At 42.5% G+C, this 14,131-nt stretch overlaps 1 protein-coding gene across 1 annotated transcript; it reads left to right on the top strand.

Moving 5' to 3' along the window:
* Positions 1-1,721: 1,721 nt before the first annotated feature.
* Positions 1,722-13,507, top strand: CPLX2 (complexin 2). The gene is made up of 3 exons (XM_074212350.1): positions 1,722-1,884; positions 7,105-7,280; positions 8,001-13,507. Exons 1-3 carry the CDS (start codon positions 1,854-1,856, stop codon positions 8,196-8,198), a joined length of 405 nt encoding a protein of 134 aa, XP_074068451.1. The 5' UTR covers positions 1,722-1,853; the 3' UTR covers positions 8,199-13,507.
* Positions 13,508-14,131: the final 624 nt, after the last annotated feature.

The raw sequence follows: 14,131 nt of genomic DNA, 5'->3' as shown, positions 1-14,131 counted from the left end.
TATACACACCTCTCTGTGTCTATGTATATGTCTGCATGAACATGTATACATGATTAAATGTTTGTGGGAGAGGATATCCATGTAGGCATGTTTAGATGATTCTGTGTGAATACTTGTATGTATGGATGTGAGTCTAAAGCCGAATCTATATTTCTCCCCAGCTCTGAGCCCCTATCCCTGATAAGGGGATATTACTCAGTGTGACCAAGTCACTAAGGTGACAGTGAAAGAGCAGAGTGTCAGGATTCAGGGTCTTATTCACCAATACTTTCCAAGATTTCCCAACTTCAGGCTTCTGCTCAAACTTTGGCAGCTTTCTCTCTCCCTTCCCACCTATGCAGTGATTCTGCCCCCATTAGAATATAATATCATAGGACTTTGGGGTCAGAAGAGACCTCAGAGATCATCTAGTCCAACTCCCTTATTTTACAGATGGGGATATTGAGGTCCAGAGAGGGAAACTGAACTGCCCAAGGTCACAAGATGAACTCATGGCAGAGAACAGTCTCCTGACTCCCAGCCCAGGGTTATTTCCCCTGCCCTACTTCTAGAGTGAAAGTGGACAAGACTTCTGAAGACCCAGAAAAGAGAAGAAAGGTTTGGGCACCTAATTCCATATTTTCAGAACCTGAAGAAACTTCAAAGGTCTCAATGAAGACCTCCCACCTCTTGTAGGGATGCTACAGTCACCCAGAGAGGGATTATCCAGCTCTTAGAAACCTCCAGGAGGAAGGAGTTCACTGCCTCTCCAAGATCCCATTCCACCATGAGACACCTAATTGTTAAGGAATTATTTTTATCCTTATGTCTAACTAAGCTTGTAGCTTCTCCTAATTTCTCCTCTTTGTGCCTTCTGAAACTAAGCAAAATGAATAGAATCTTTCATGAGATAGTTCTTCAGCTAGGGAAAAGACCATGTGTATAACTGGAATGGCATATGTCATGCAGAAGAGATCTATACCTGGTAAGATTTTGATAACAAATCAAATTTATGTAGTACTTAACACTTTGCTAAGTGCTTTCCCCCCCTTTATCACAGCCCTATAAATTAGGGACAACAAGCATCATTATCCCCATTTTGCAGATAAGGAAACTGAGGAGAAGAAATTTGTTGAGATCCACATAGGTGGTAAATGGCAGAGTCAGGATTAGAAGCCAGGTCTCCTAACTTCAATACCAGAGTCTTTTCTGCTACACAATTGTTGCCATGACCCCCAAGAACATTACACATGCTCTGAGGTAGGAAACCCTGTTTGGTGAGAATCTGAGTCTCTCAGTTGCTGATATAATATTAAAAAGCACAGGACATGCAGGCCAGAGATCTGGGTTTGGATTCCAGGTCTGACATCCATTGTCAAACTTGGATTAGCTCCCTGAACTAACACCCAATGTCAGTCTTAAGTTTGGATCTCAGGTCCTACCACACACTGTCAAACTTGGATATGAATCTCAAATCTGACATCTATTGTCAGACTTGGATTTGGAGTCCAGGTCTGATACTCAGAGTCAGATTTAATCTTTGGTAAGTCATTTCACTTCTTTGAAATGTCTATGAAATGAAAATAGTAAACCTTACATTATCTATCTCACAGAGTTGTTGCTGCTTAAGGAAAGCACTTTGGTAAATCTTAAATTACTATATAAATTACTGGAAGTGATTATTTCTGAGGCAAGTGTATTTCTTTGGAAACTCTTCTGCTATTCTGTTTGTTTCTCCTGCCAAGAAAGTGCATTTGTAACCTAATCAGGATCATTTTTCCTTCTAGGTGGCATTTTTCCTGTCGGCAATCCTACTATAAGTCCTGGATGCAAATTCTTCTGGTGGTTAGAGTGCATTAATTGGAGTAACAATCATGGACTTTGTTATGAAGCAAGCCCTTGGTGGTGAGTCATACAGTCATTGAACATAAAAATGCCAATGCTGCAAAAGTCTTTAGAACATAGATCATAAGAACTAAGAGAGGAGCTTCCAACATGGCCTATTAAAGATTCAAGGAATCTAGAAACTTTCTACGTCCCATGTGACTTGACCAAAGAAGAAAGAGAACGTTAACAGGAGAATTAGACTAGAATACACTTTATCTGATTTCCAGACTTCCTAATTTACTCACAAGCTGTTATTATAAAACATATACACATATTTTATATGTATATATACATATAATATACATATTTTACCCACTATATATATATATATATATATCCAATAAAAATATATTAAACACAAATCATACAAGACATTATGCTGGGCACTGGAGTTGAAAAGATAACAAAAACCATTCCTATTTCAAGGAGTTTATGGGGCAAGAACAAAGGGAATACAGCATATAAATGAGGATGGTTGGCATAACTTATTCTTAGTAAATCCATGTTGGCCCTTTGTGATTACTGAATTCTTTTCTAAATGTTCACAAACCATCTATTTAATAATCCAGACTTGAATTTTTCCTGAAATGACCATCTGGTTTATTATTCTGTAGCAATTGAGATCCACCAATTTCCCCAGTTATTCAAAAACAAGGCCACATTTGCCCATCTCTACTGGCATCTCTCCCATTTTCCATGATTGCTCAAGGGTCATAAATGAATTTATTTTACACTTATAAATTCCTTCAGCCTCCTACAATGTAACCCTCCTGGGCCTGGAGGTTGCAACTCATTCAGAACAGCTGGATGTTCCCTTTTTTTATCTCCTTCTCTATCTTAGATGGCAATTTCCTCCTTGGAATATTTTGTTCAGACTCTTATCATCTCCAGACTGAAACATTTAAGTAGTCTCTTAACTGCTCTCCCTTCTTCTAGCCTCATCTCTCCTCATCCTCCACATAGTTAAGCAAATGATTTTTCCTCCATTGCTCAACAGTATCAGTGGCTCCCTTTTACCTTGAGGATGAGATGCAAACTCAAATTTAAATTTAAAGCTTTCCATAATCTGGTTCCAGCCTACCTTTCCAAATATTTCATTATGCTGATTTTAATGCATAATACATTCAATCAAATCAACAATTAATAAGCATTTATTAAACTCCTGTTATTTAATAGGAATAGAAAGACAAAAATGAAACAACCCAAGTTCTTTCATAGTTTAAATATTGCTGGGGAGAGAACACATGCATATATAAGTATATACAAAATGGATACAAACTAATTTTTTTTGGTGGGGGAAACATGAGGAAAGGGAGATAAGTAAAATGTGGTAACATCATTTTAGTTTTGAAAGAAACTAGAGATTCTATGAGGAAGAGGAAAAGAGAAAATGGATTCCAGATTAGACAGAGTCAAAGCAAAAAGAAGGATGCATTGCCTTCAAGGTGGCCTCCCTGCTACTTCACAAATTCAACATTCTATCTCCTATCCCCAGGTAGTCCAAAAGATTGTTCCATGCCTGCAATGCACTCTTCCTCTCCTGCTCCTACTCTGAGGATCCCTAGGCTCCTTCAGGGTTCAACAAAGGTGTCAATTCCTATGTAGAGCCTTTTTTTATAAAGGATATTTGTCCTTCATTCTCAAAGAAGACCATTACATCAGGGAGGTGATGCCATGACAAGCACATGAATTGGATTTGAGGAGGGGATGTTGTGATAAGTCCTCAGCCTCACTTTCTCTTCCAATGCTCTGAGTCCAGTGGCCAGATATGAATCAGGATGACTGGATATGGCCCTGGATGTGAGGCAATTAGGGTTAGTGCCAAATGTCTGAGACCAGATTCAAACTCCTATTCTTCTGACTCCAAGACCAGGGCTTTATCCACTGAGCCACCTAGCTACCCATCTTGGAAAGGATAATGCTTCTTGAACTACATATGTCCTAGATCTGTTGGGAATTCCACATAGAGGTAAGGAGGCAAGGATGGCTTTCATTATTAATAAAAGGTACGTCATCCATATTCATTAGCTAGACACTAGAAGTGTCCTAAATACATGTCCTGTAAAAAAAAAGATATTCGAGGTCCTTGTATATTATAGGGCAATAATTCTCATTCATATTAAGATCTTTCATCCATGACCTATGAAGTTATATTTAAATGACTTTCTTCTGTGAATTCTATGGGACCAACAGTTAATGAGGCATACCTGTTAAATAGAATTTGAGAATTCTGAGATGCAGGAAAGTGTGTGTTTGTGTGTGTGTGTGTGTGTGTGTGAGAGAGAGAGAGAGAGAGAGAGAGAGAGAGAGAGAGAGAGAGAGAGAGAGAGAGAGAGACTTTATTAAAGTTTCATACTTTTGGTATTTGTTCCAAATTGGACAAATTGGTTTACCATAGATTTTGATCTTTGGAAAGGCCCTCAGTGGCCATCTAATTCAACTTATCCTCACAAAGCACTCTTTAATATAGTATATTCAGCATGTACAGCCTTTGCTTAAAGACCTTCAAGGAAGAACTTAACAATTTTCTAGGCAATTCATTCCATTCCTGGATAGCTTTCATTATTAGAAAGCTGTTTTTTGTTTTCTGACATCTTTGCCTCTTTGCAACTTCAATTATGTACTTTTGACTCTGCCCTCCAGAATCAAACAGAACTAGTCCTTTCTCCACATAACAGATACCCCCTCAAACACTTCAAGAGTGTTATCATGCCTCACTCCTCAAGTCTTCTCTTCTCCTTGCTCAACAAAACTAATTCCTTCAAATAATTTTCAAATTGCATGAACTCAAGATCCTTCACCACTCTGGTTGCCCACCTCAGAACACTACAATTTATAAGTGCCCTTAAACCATGACTCCCAGAACTGAGTACAATACTCCAGATAAGATATGATGACAACAAAGTATAGGGAACCATCTCCTATCTATTCCTAGAAGCTGTGTCCCTTCTAATGTAGACCAACATCACATTAGCTTTTCTCACTGCCATGTCATACTGTTGACTCATATTGAGCTTGCAGTTCATTAAATCCCCTTAAATCTGTTGTCTATCCATGTTTCCCTCATCTTATGTCTAGGAAATGGAGAGATTGTTCCCTGGTGTAGAACCTTACTTTTATCCCTATTGAATTTCACCTTAAATAGAATGAACTCAATACTCTAATTCATCAAGATAATTTTGGATCTTGATTCTGCCATCCATTGTATTAGCTATCCCTCCCATCTTAGTTTGATGTATTTTGCAAATTTGATGAGCATAATATAATGCTTTTATTCAAGTGACTGATAAAATGTCAAACAGCATAAGGACAAACATTGATCCTCAGTGGGTAGCCACTTTACTTATAAATCAAAACTGGGAAGCAGCATTGTGTGTGGATTTTAAGTTAGAAGATCTGGGCTTCTGCCACTTACTATTACCTCTTTGACCCTGGGTAAATTATAGCTCTTCACTGGATCTGTTTCATATATAAAATTAAGAGGTTGGAAGAGATGATGTCAAAGGTCCCTTTCAGTTTTTCATCCCAAGCTCTCTATCCTTTGAATTTTCATTATATGTTATATTCCTCCTCTGCTCCAATTGGAATATAAGCTTCTTGAGGATAAGAGCTGTTTCTATCTTGACTTTTTATCCACAGAACCTAGCACAGTGCCTTGCACAAAATAGACATTTAATGTTTGTTGAATTGAGTGGAATTGTTTTCTTTCCTTCTTGCTGGAAAAAAAAAGTTGGAAGAATTGAAGCCAATTAGTTCAACTTCCTTATCATCTATTAGCATTATGTCATCTTCTATAAACAACCCTAAATATAACTTCAAAAGTCTTAGCATTTTTTCAGCACTTTCTGGGCTTGAATCTTCCTAATCCTATTTTTATCAATTCCTGTGCAAATAATGGAAACCTGAGCAAGAAAAGAGATGAAGTCTTGTGATGAAATCATGGAAAGATTCAAGTCAGGAGAATTAGATTCAAGTCCCCAGCACTCTCTTCCCTTAACTCCAGTCATCATCCAACTTTCAGGTTACAAATCTCATGCCTTCCTGATCATTTTCATTGACAAGAGGCAGAACTGCTACTTACCATAATTGTCTTCCAAAGCTCATTTGTCATGATTTACCTCACTCTACCTGGGAATTTCTCACAAGATTAGATAAAATCACATACACACACACACACACACACACACACACACACACACACACACACACACACACACACAAACGCCTTTTGTTCAAAAAATATAATGATCTATCTTAGAAAGTGGTAAAGGATAGAACATTGATTAGAAGGGCTTTAGGTGAAGTCTTGATAGTAAATTTTCAGGGACAGAGATGGCAATCCTATTCAAACAAAAATTGAATTAGATGTTTATTAGACTGAATTCAATGCTTAGGTTCTATGATTCTATTTTTGTGCTTGTGTTTAATAAATCTAAGTTTATCTAAGTTGGAGAGTTCTCTTTTGTGGTCTCTCAGTTTATTAAGAGCTCCCTCTTTTTTTCCTCATTGAAATCATTTATGATTATTATGTCATAATCTAATTATTGAAAGTCTCTCATTATACAGCTTCAGCTAAGACCTCATATTTATCATTTCTCTGAATTTTTCAAAATGTTGCACAACTATGAAGACTATGCTCTTCCTTCATATTTACAAACTTCAAGATGAAGGCTCATTCCCTTCCAATTTTTTTGATAGTAACTGTTCCTCTCCTTGCTCCTCCACCCCCTGAGTCTACTAGGAGAGTCTCTAAATTACTAGGTAGTCCAAAATACATGTTTATAAAATAGTATTTCTGTTTTTCCATTCTTTTGATAAAAAAAACTCCCTTCAGATCCAAGAGTCTTCTTCATAAGGTATATAATCTTTTCTAATATATGCTGCCTTATCAAACTTCCTGCTCCATCTGTCCCTCCTTTTGTCTTTTACCTCTCCTTCTATCTATCCCTCATTAGACGTCTCTCCTAACCTTCCTTCTTTCATCCTTCCAATCTTCCATCCTATTCATCTTTCCCTCCATCCCTTTTTCCATACCTTCCTTCATGCTTCTTTCTATTCCTTTCTTCTTCCATTCCTCATTATATTCATCCTTTTAGCTATCCACCTTATTACCCCTCTGTACCTCTTTTTATCTATCTGTTGTTCTTCAATTCCTTCCTTCCCTCTCCCATCCAGTGTTCACTCCTTACACTCCTTTCCCTCAGATTGACTCTAGTCTTTTCTCTTACTGCTCTACAGGAGCTACCAAAGACATGGGGAAGATGTTGGGGGGTGAGGAGGAAAAGGACCCAGATGCTCAGAAGAAGGAGGAAGAGCGGCAGGAGGCCCTTAGGCAGCAGGAGGAAGAACGCAAAGCCAAACATGCTCGCATGGAGGCAGAACGGGAAAAGGTTCGGCAGCAAATTAGAGACAAGGTCAGTCTGTCCTTCCCACTTCCTTTCCCTTCCCTTCTCCAGGTATTGCCTGTAATAACAGTCACCATCATCATATCTCCTATAGCACTTTATAGTTTACAAAGTGCTCAATGATCTTCACAAAAAAACCCTGAGAGAAGCAGAGTTAATATCAGTATTCTCATTTTATAGATATGGAAACTAAGGCTCAAAGAGAGTGAGTTATTAGCAAAGCCAGAACTCAAATCCCATTCTAGTGCTCTTTCACATAAATTGGACTGGTTCCATGATTATTGGTAAGAGAACATTACATATCCTCTAAGTACAGCCCAAGCCCTTCTCACCCCTGTGAGAAGCTTAACTTCCTATGGTAGGTCCTTGGAGAGAAGAAAGAATTTTGTAGTCACATCTTAGGCTAGAAGACACTGCACACCTCCCCCATCCAAACTGGGACCTCCTCTTAAATTGTGAAATACAGGATTAGATTTGAAGTCAGAGAACTTGAGCTTGTATCCTGCTCCTGCCACTTACCACTTCTGCCCCTTTCCTCCTTGTTAAAATAAAAAGAGCAAACTAAATGATCTCTAAATTCCCTTCCATTCCTATTATCCTAATAACTAAGCCAGGTCTCCAATGGCAAAGATGCAGGTGGTTGGATGAATTGATGATGGCCAGGCAGTGGACAATGGAGAGAGTCTCACCACCGGGTTCCCTCTTTTCCCCTGCTTCCTTCCTATACAGTATGGCCTGAAAAAGAAGGAGGAGAAGGAGGCTGAAGAGAAGGCCGCCCTGGAGCAGCCATGTGAGGGCAGCCTGACCCGCCCTAAGAAAGCCATTCCAGCTGGTTGTGGGGATGAGGAAGAAGAGGAGGAGGAGAGCATCCTGGACACCGTTCTCAAGTACCTACCTGGGCCTCTCCAGGACATGTTCAAGAAGTAACCTTGGCCCAACTCCATCCCATTCTCAAAAGTCCCATTTCTGTTTTTAATTTATTTTTTCCACTTTCCATTCAGTATGAATTTTGAAGGGCAAACCTCATTTGACTTCACCTCCCCCATCTCCACCCTTCACATGGACTGTGGGACCCAAACCCCTCATCTTTGGCCGGAAACTCCCAAGGTCCCCTCCCTGTTCGGTACTGTTCCCTGACCCCACAGTGCCCTGGGCCCTTTGGGAGCCCTAGGAAAAGAAGGCTGCTGGCCTGAGCTAAGGGCCAGAACTAGGACCAAACTATTGATGACCTCAGGAGAGACCCGGGATGTGCTCAAGTGGGAGGAAGGTCTGACCACTGAGTCCCACACGCACACACTCCTCCCGAAACTCTTCCCACCAGGAACATTCCTCGTGCTCTGAGCATGATTTCCACTGCCAGAGAGGGCCAAACCAGTGGGCCTAGGGGAAGGGGTCAGAGGAAAGAAGGGTCAGGTTGCCTTTTCTTCCTCCTCTACTCCCCTAGATCACTTGGAGCTCTGGGCTCTATTCCTCAGTCCCAATGGGTCAAAGCACCCAACACATTCCAGCCCCACCCAACATAGCCCAAGGATGAGGGAGCAACAGTGGTGGACCCTTCATTAGGGAAACTTATCAAAGGAAAGTGGAACAGATCTCTGTTCCCTTCATATCTCCCTAGGCCTCCTCAATCTCACTTCAATTCCAGGGACTCAGCCCACCATGGTAAGAACAGCTCCCCACCCCACCCCAACCTAGTCCCTCCCTGTTTCTTGCTAGACCTAGAATTTCAAGGAAGATCAATTGACTGTGGGAGATGGCATTAGTTTCTTAGTCCCCAACCCTGGCCTTATTCCCCTGTCATCAAAGACCTGGATAGGCCCAGAAGTATAGGGAGGGTCAGAGAAGGGTCTATGCCCCAACCAAAGGAGTATTCTGGAGTTTTGAGGGGACACTGGTTAGAGATCAAGCAGGGCACTACCAGGAAAGTTGACTCCCATTCCCACAAATATGGCAGCCTGTCCTTTTCCCTTTCAGTGGAGCAGATCCTTCCCTCAGGGCAATACAAGGTTGTCCCTGTGACACCCCTGTACCTAGGAAGCCTGGACCCTCCACTCACATCCTGTGGAGCCTGGTCTATAAAAGGGTCAGCTTAACCCCTTCTCTCCTGAAAAGGCATGCTAGATCCTCCCTCCCCCAGGATGGGATCCTCCCCCAATAGGGTTACCCCTTCCAAACACTCTAACAGCTGGAGCCATCGGGCAGCATCAGTCCTCAACCAGAGAACACCTAGTGGAGAGGAAATGCTGCTCCCCTCCCATCCCCCTAGCCCATCCAGGCGCTTCCAGGGCTCTGAGTGGACATGTCTAGAATGTTCCACTGGCCCAGGAGGGCTTCCCATAATCAGGGCTCAGACTGAGATACTGAAGGTAGGCTCACCTACAGTGTAGCCCTGATCCTATGGGAGAAGACAGTCCCAGCTGAGCTGCTGCCCTCTCATTCTGGCTGAGGATCTGTCTGCCCATATGCTAAGCCCCAAAGTAGGCATCTGTCCATCCATCTCTTGGTCTGTCTTGTGGCCAGGAAAAGATTCTCCTCTCAAATGTGCCAAGGAAACCCCTACCCACCTGACTCAACCTTCCCCTCCACTCCCCTCCCCAAAACTCTTGTCTCACCACTATTCTAAGAATTCCTGGGGCTGGGAGGATTGTGAATGTGAAAGTATGTATGAATGTGGGTGGAATGGGAGTGGTGGTAGCAGAATGGGTGTATAGATAGTTTGAATGGTGTGAATGTATGTGTTATAAATATGGATGTGTCAAAAATTGTATGTGTGCGTTTTAGAGACTGTTCTATATGTGTATTAGAGACTGTGTTAGAGACTACAAGAATGCTAGGGATTCAAATACGAATGTATAGAGACTATGTGGGTGTGTGTTTTAGAAAGTGTATATGTGTGTTAGAGATTATGTGTGTCTGTATCATACAGCATCTATAGAGAGAGTGTATCTGCATGTCAGAATTATGTGTTGAAAGTGGCATGTGTTAGAGAATGTTTATGTGTATGGAGAGGAATGTTATTGCAGGGACATGTTTCTGCCTGCATATGTGTGTGTGTGAAAATGCACGTGGCATGTGTAACTATGCAGGTTGGCTGGATGACTGAGAGGAATAGCTGGACCTGGAAAACAGCTTTTCTCCTCCCTCAAACCAATCTATCCCCTATCCATTGTCACCCCTGGAACAGATGTGAGAGGAGAAATTTTTCCTACAGGTCCAAAATCTTCCCTCTTTCCCTGGGCTCCCTGGGCCAACTCTTTGCCACCCTCCTCCCTCACTGGATGTGATGGAGAAAATCCTGTTTGGGTCCAGGGAAGCACTTGGCAGCTCAGACTGGTCTGGGTGGCCATAGGAGGAATAGGACTGCCCTTTGTCCCTCTAACAGAGAAGCCATGATGGATATGGGGTGGAAGAGGGAGATGCCTCAAAGAGGGTTGCTATGCCCACCCCTCACCACCCCACCACCACCACCACCACCACTTTTCACCATGACTCCAGTTTGCATACTGGGGTGTTTCATTTTAGAGAATTTTCCTTTAATTTCAAAAGAGAAAGCAGCTCACGTCGTGTCTTCTCTGTCCGTTTCCAATAGTTAAAGCCATATCAGTTAGACTGCAATACTTCAAAGATGAGGGGGAAAAAAACCATAGATTTAAGAAAACCAGAAAGGGATTTTTGTTCATCCTCTCTGTCCTGGGGTGATCTGTTTCTCCAGTCCCCAGATTTTCCCTTCCCCCCAACTCCCAACTCCTCCCCTTGCCTCTTTGTGCCCCAGTCTCTGGCCCCCAGGGTCATGTATTTGTGAGTGTGTCCATGTATGTCCTTGTAATGAGGGAAACAACCCCCTCAACTGCTGTATCACCCCATTGTTGTCTCTGCTTGTCCATGGTTGTTGGAGTAAGATGGTCACCCTACAAGGTCTTGTGGGGCCTGATTCAGGGGTAAGTTAGGGCTAAGGGGGAGCTGAACAGAAACTGGATAGTCCCTGAGCCATTTGCCTCTCTTGAGAAAATGCTAGTGGGTTCCTGTCACTGGTCATCAATATGAACTTCAGGGAGCAATATTTGAGGTTCCTCTAACTTCTGGGGACCAACTCCCATTGTAAAATCTAAAGAAAAGAAAGAGGTCTGGAAATTCCCAGTCAAACATAGGGTCTTATACATGCAAGAGGGTGCCCAGTTACAAGAGATCCAAAGATCCACAAAGGAATTCCCAGACACAAAGAGAATCTGCAGAAATACAAGGGGATTCCCAGTTGTCCAAAGAGAATCCTAGTCACACAAGGAGTCTACTGACATATAAGGGGATTCCCAGGAGTACAAAAAGGTTTGAAATCAGACCAAAAGAACTTTAATAGAGAAAGAAAAGGTCTGCAAACAGATACAAAGAATTTCTGGGTGTAGAAAGGAAAATATACCTGTTTAGTGGAAGAGATTCCTGGGGTTTTCAGCTGCCTAAGGTCTTCCACTTTGGAGGGGCCTAACTAGACTCCCAAAGTCCTCCTCTCCACTTCCCCAGGGCACAGGACTACTGCTCCTGCTGAGTCCATGAGAGGAGTTAGTTCTCCACTAAGACCAGACCTCCTACATGTCCAGGACTTAACCACTAGCTGCCCTGGGAGGTTCCACCACCCCCAAGGTGATGGCTTCCTTGGGGACTACTCCCAAGAAACAGGAAAATAGGGATGATACACCCCAGGAGACTGCTTCTAGGGAGCTTAAGAACTGTTAACTCTCATTCCAGATAAGATTTGCCCAATTCACGCATCCTCAGTGGACAGGTCGAGGAGGGATCTAGGGATAATGTAATTTGTGGGAAAGGGTGCCAGATTGGTACATTGGTAGAATATAGCACATGAGTTAAGAAATGTGTTGTATGTGTATGTCACACATACTGACTACATAGCTGATGGTAAGATTCTACCTAAAAACATCTCAATGTGTGATACCCTGGAAGAGGGGGAGAGGAGAGGTGATAGATGAAGCAAAGTCTAAGAGGTTCTGTGTGTTCTTCAGCACATAGACTGGGAGATTGATTGATTGATTGATTGATTGATTGATTGTGTGTGTGTGTGTGTGTGTGTGTGTGTGACCCAGGCTAGCAGCAAGAGGTTGGGGGACTTAGTACATGGGGTGCTGGTGGAGGGCACTTGCTAGAGACGAACTGTTTCTACCTTTCCTGCCCAGATGAGCAATGAGCTAGAATCTGCTGACGGGGCATAGTGTAGGTTGATGGGAAAAGAGAAAGAGAGAATATGTGCTGTCATCCATGGAAATCTATTGGCACTTGATAATAGAAAAATGTGAAGTATGCAGGATCCCCACCTGGGAAAACTCATTGGGAATTCAGAAAACTCACAAGTGCTTGTAGCAGAGGCAAAGGTAAATCTAGTCTGAGGGCTTGAGGTGAATTGTGTTCAGAGCAGTAACAAGGCAGAGTTTGAGGGAAAGCCCACTTCCACCCTCCTTCCCTGACCAAAAACAGTCAGCTAGGAAGGAGAAATGAAGACCAGCTTTGCTCCAGACCCCAATACTTCCCATCTGGGTTCTTATCCAAAAGACGGGTGCATGCCATATCTAAGACGTGGGGTATCTGACATATCCTAGAGAATACAGGACCCCAATGCCATATTTCCTTAGGCAATAAGTCTGCCCCTGGCAGCCTGGCTCCTGAGATCCATAAAGACAAGAGACAGGCTGATAGCCACACCCTGTCCTTAATCCAAGATGTAAACTCACTTCTTTGGAACTAAGTGGCTTGTGAGTGGCTCTAGCTCCAGGAACCTGGGAAAAAGAGGAAGGATCTCAGGGGATAGTTTTAAAGGCTGGGAGTAACCTCCCTATTCATAGAGAACATCTGGAAGCTGGGGGCAAGACCCTATCCCCCATTTCTGGACCCCCCTATCTCTACCTTCCCCAGAGGTCCCTCAGCCCTGGTCCCAGGGGGAGGAAGTATGTGTATGGGGGGGAGAGAGGGGGGACTCTTAGACCAAGCTCAGTGACCATCTTGCTTTCCATCAACCTCAGAGACAATCCAGTTCCCAGCCCTCTTGTGTGTAATTGTGGTCCGCATCCCCTGAATGTGTCAGTGCCTGGGGGGGAAAGGGGGAGACTCTCTCCCACCCCCTTGAATCTGACCTAAAGCCATGGCTGCCGCTCCCCCCATCCCTAATCCCAACTTTGTATGACGCAAAAAGCTAACTACAGATGTACAAAATCAACTGCGACCAAGAAAAGACATTGTACAACTCTCCATCTGTCTATTTCTGTCTGTCTAGTGATAATGGAAATGGGAATGGGGGAGGGTGTGGACACGGTCACTTGAGACAATACAGAAGGTGGGTAAGGGAGGAGAACAGACATTCCCCAGATAGAGAAGTCACAAAGAAATGCCCCAGGGCAGCAAAGAATAATAGACTGTCAGAACTGGAAAGTATCTGAGGCCATTTAGTCACAGATGTGACTCACAGAGCTATTGGGGCCATTCAGTCCAACCAGTAATGCAATAAGGATTTGCTCTACAACATTCAATATTAGTCTCTATAAAGTACCCCCCTTTTTATAAGGTTTATAAAATGTTTTGCATCTGTTATTTCATTTAGTCTGATAACTCCCCCTGCTGTGTTATTATTATTATTATTATTGTTATTATTATTATTATCATTTACAGACAAGGAAACTGAGGACTAGAGAGGTTGAATAATTTATCCCAGATCCTCAGTAAGTACATTAGGCAGGATTTGAAGTTGGGTCTTTAAGTCCAAGTCCAATATTATATAAAGAAGGAAACTAAGGTTCAAAGGAGGAAAAGAGATTTGGTCCAGGTCACACAGTTTGTATCATGGTAGAGCTCAGATTGAAATC

This window comes from Macrotis lagotis, chromosome 1 (genome assembly GCF_037893015.1).
Source record: "Macrotis lagotis isolate mMagLag1 chromosome 1, bilby.v1.9.chrom.fasta, whole genome shotgun sequence".
NCBI classification, from domain to species: Eukaryota; Metazoa; Chordata; class Mammalia; order Peramelemorphia; family Peramelidae; genus Macrotis; species Macrotis lagotis.
The sequence above is the reverse complement of the archived record's forward strand: the minus strand, read 5'-3'. Positions and strand labels throughout refer to the sequence as shown.

What these genes read in the sequence shown, in the direction of transcription:
- CPLX2 (XM_074212350.1), top strand. Translation starts at nt 1,854, where the DNA reads ATGGACTTTGTTATGAAGCAAGCCCTTGGTG. An exon ending in TATGAAGCAAGCCCTTGGTG is followed by an intron (nt 1,885 to 7,104) that starts GTGAGTCATACA and finishes ACTGCTCTACAG; the next exon opens with GAGCTACCAAAGACATGGGG. An exon ending in GGCAGCAAATTAGAGACAAG is followed by an intron (nt 7,281 to 8,000) that starts GTCAGTCTGTCC and finishes CTTCCTATACAG; the next exon opens with TATGGCCTGAAAAAGAAGGA.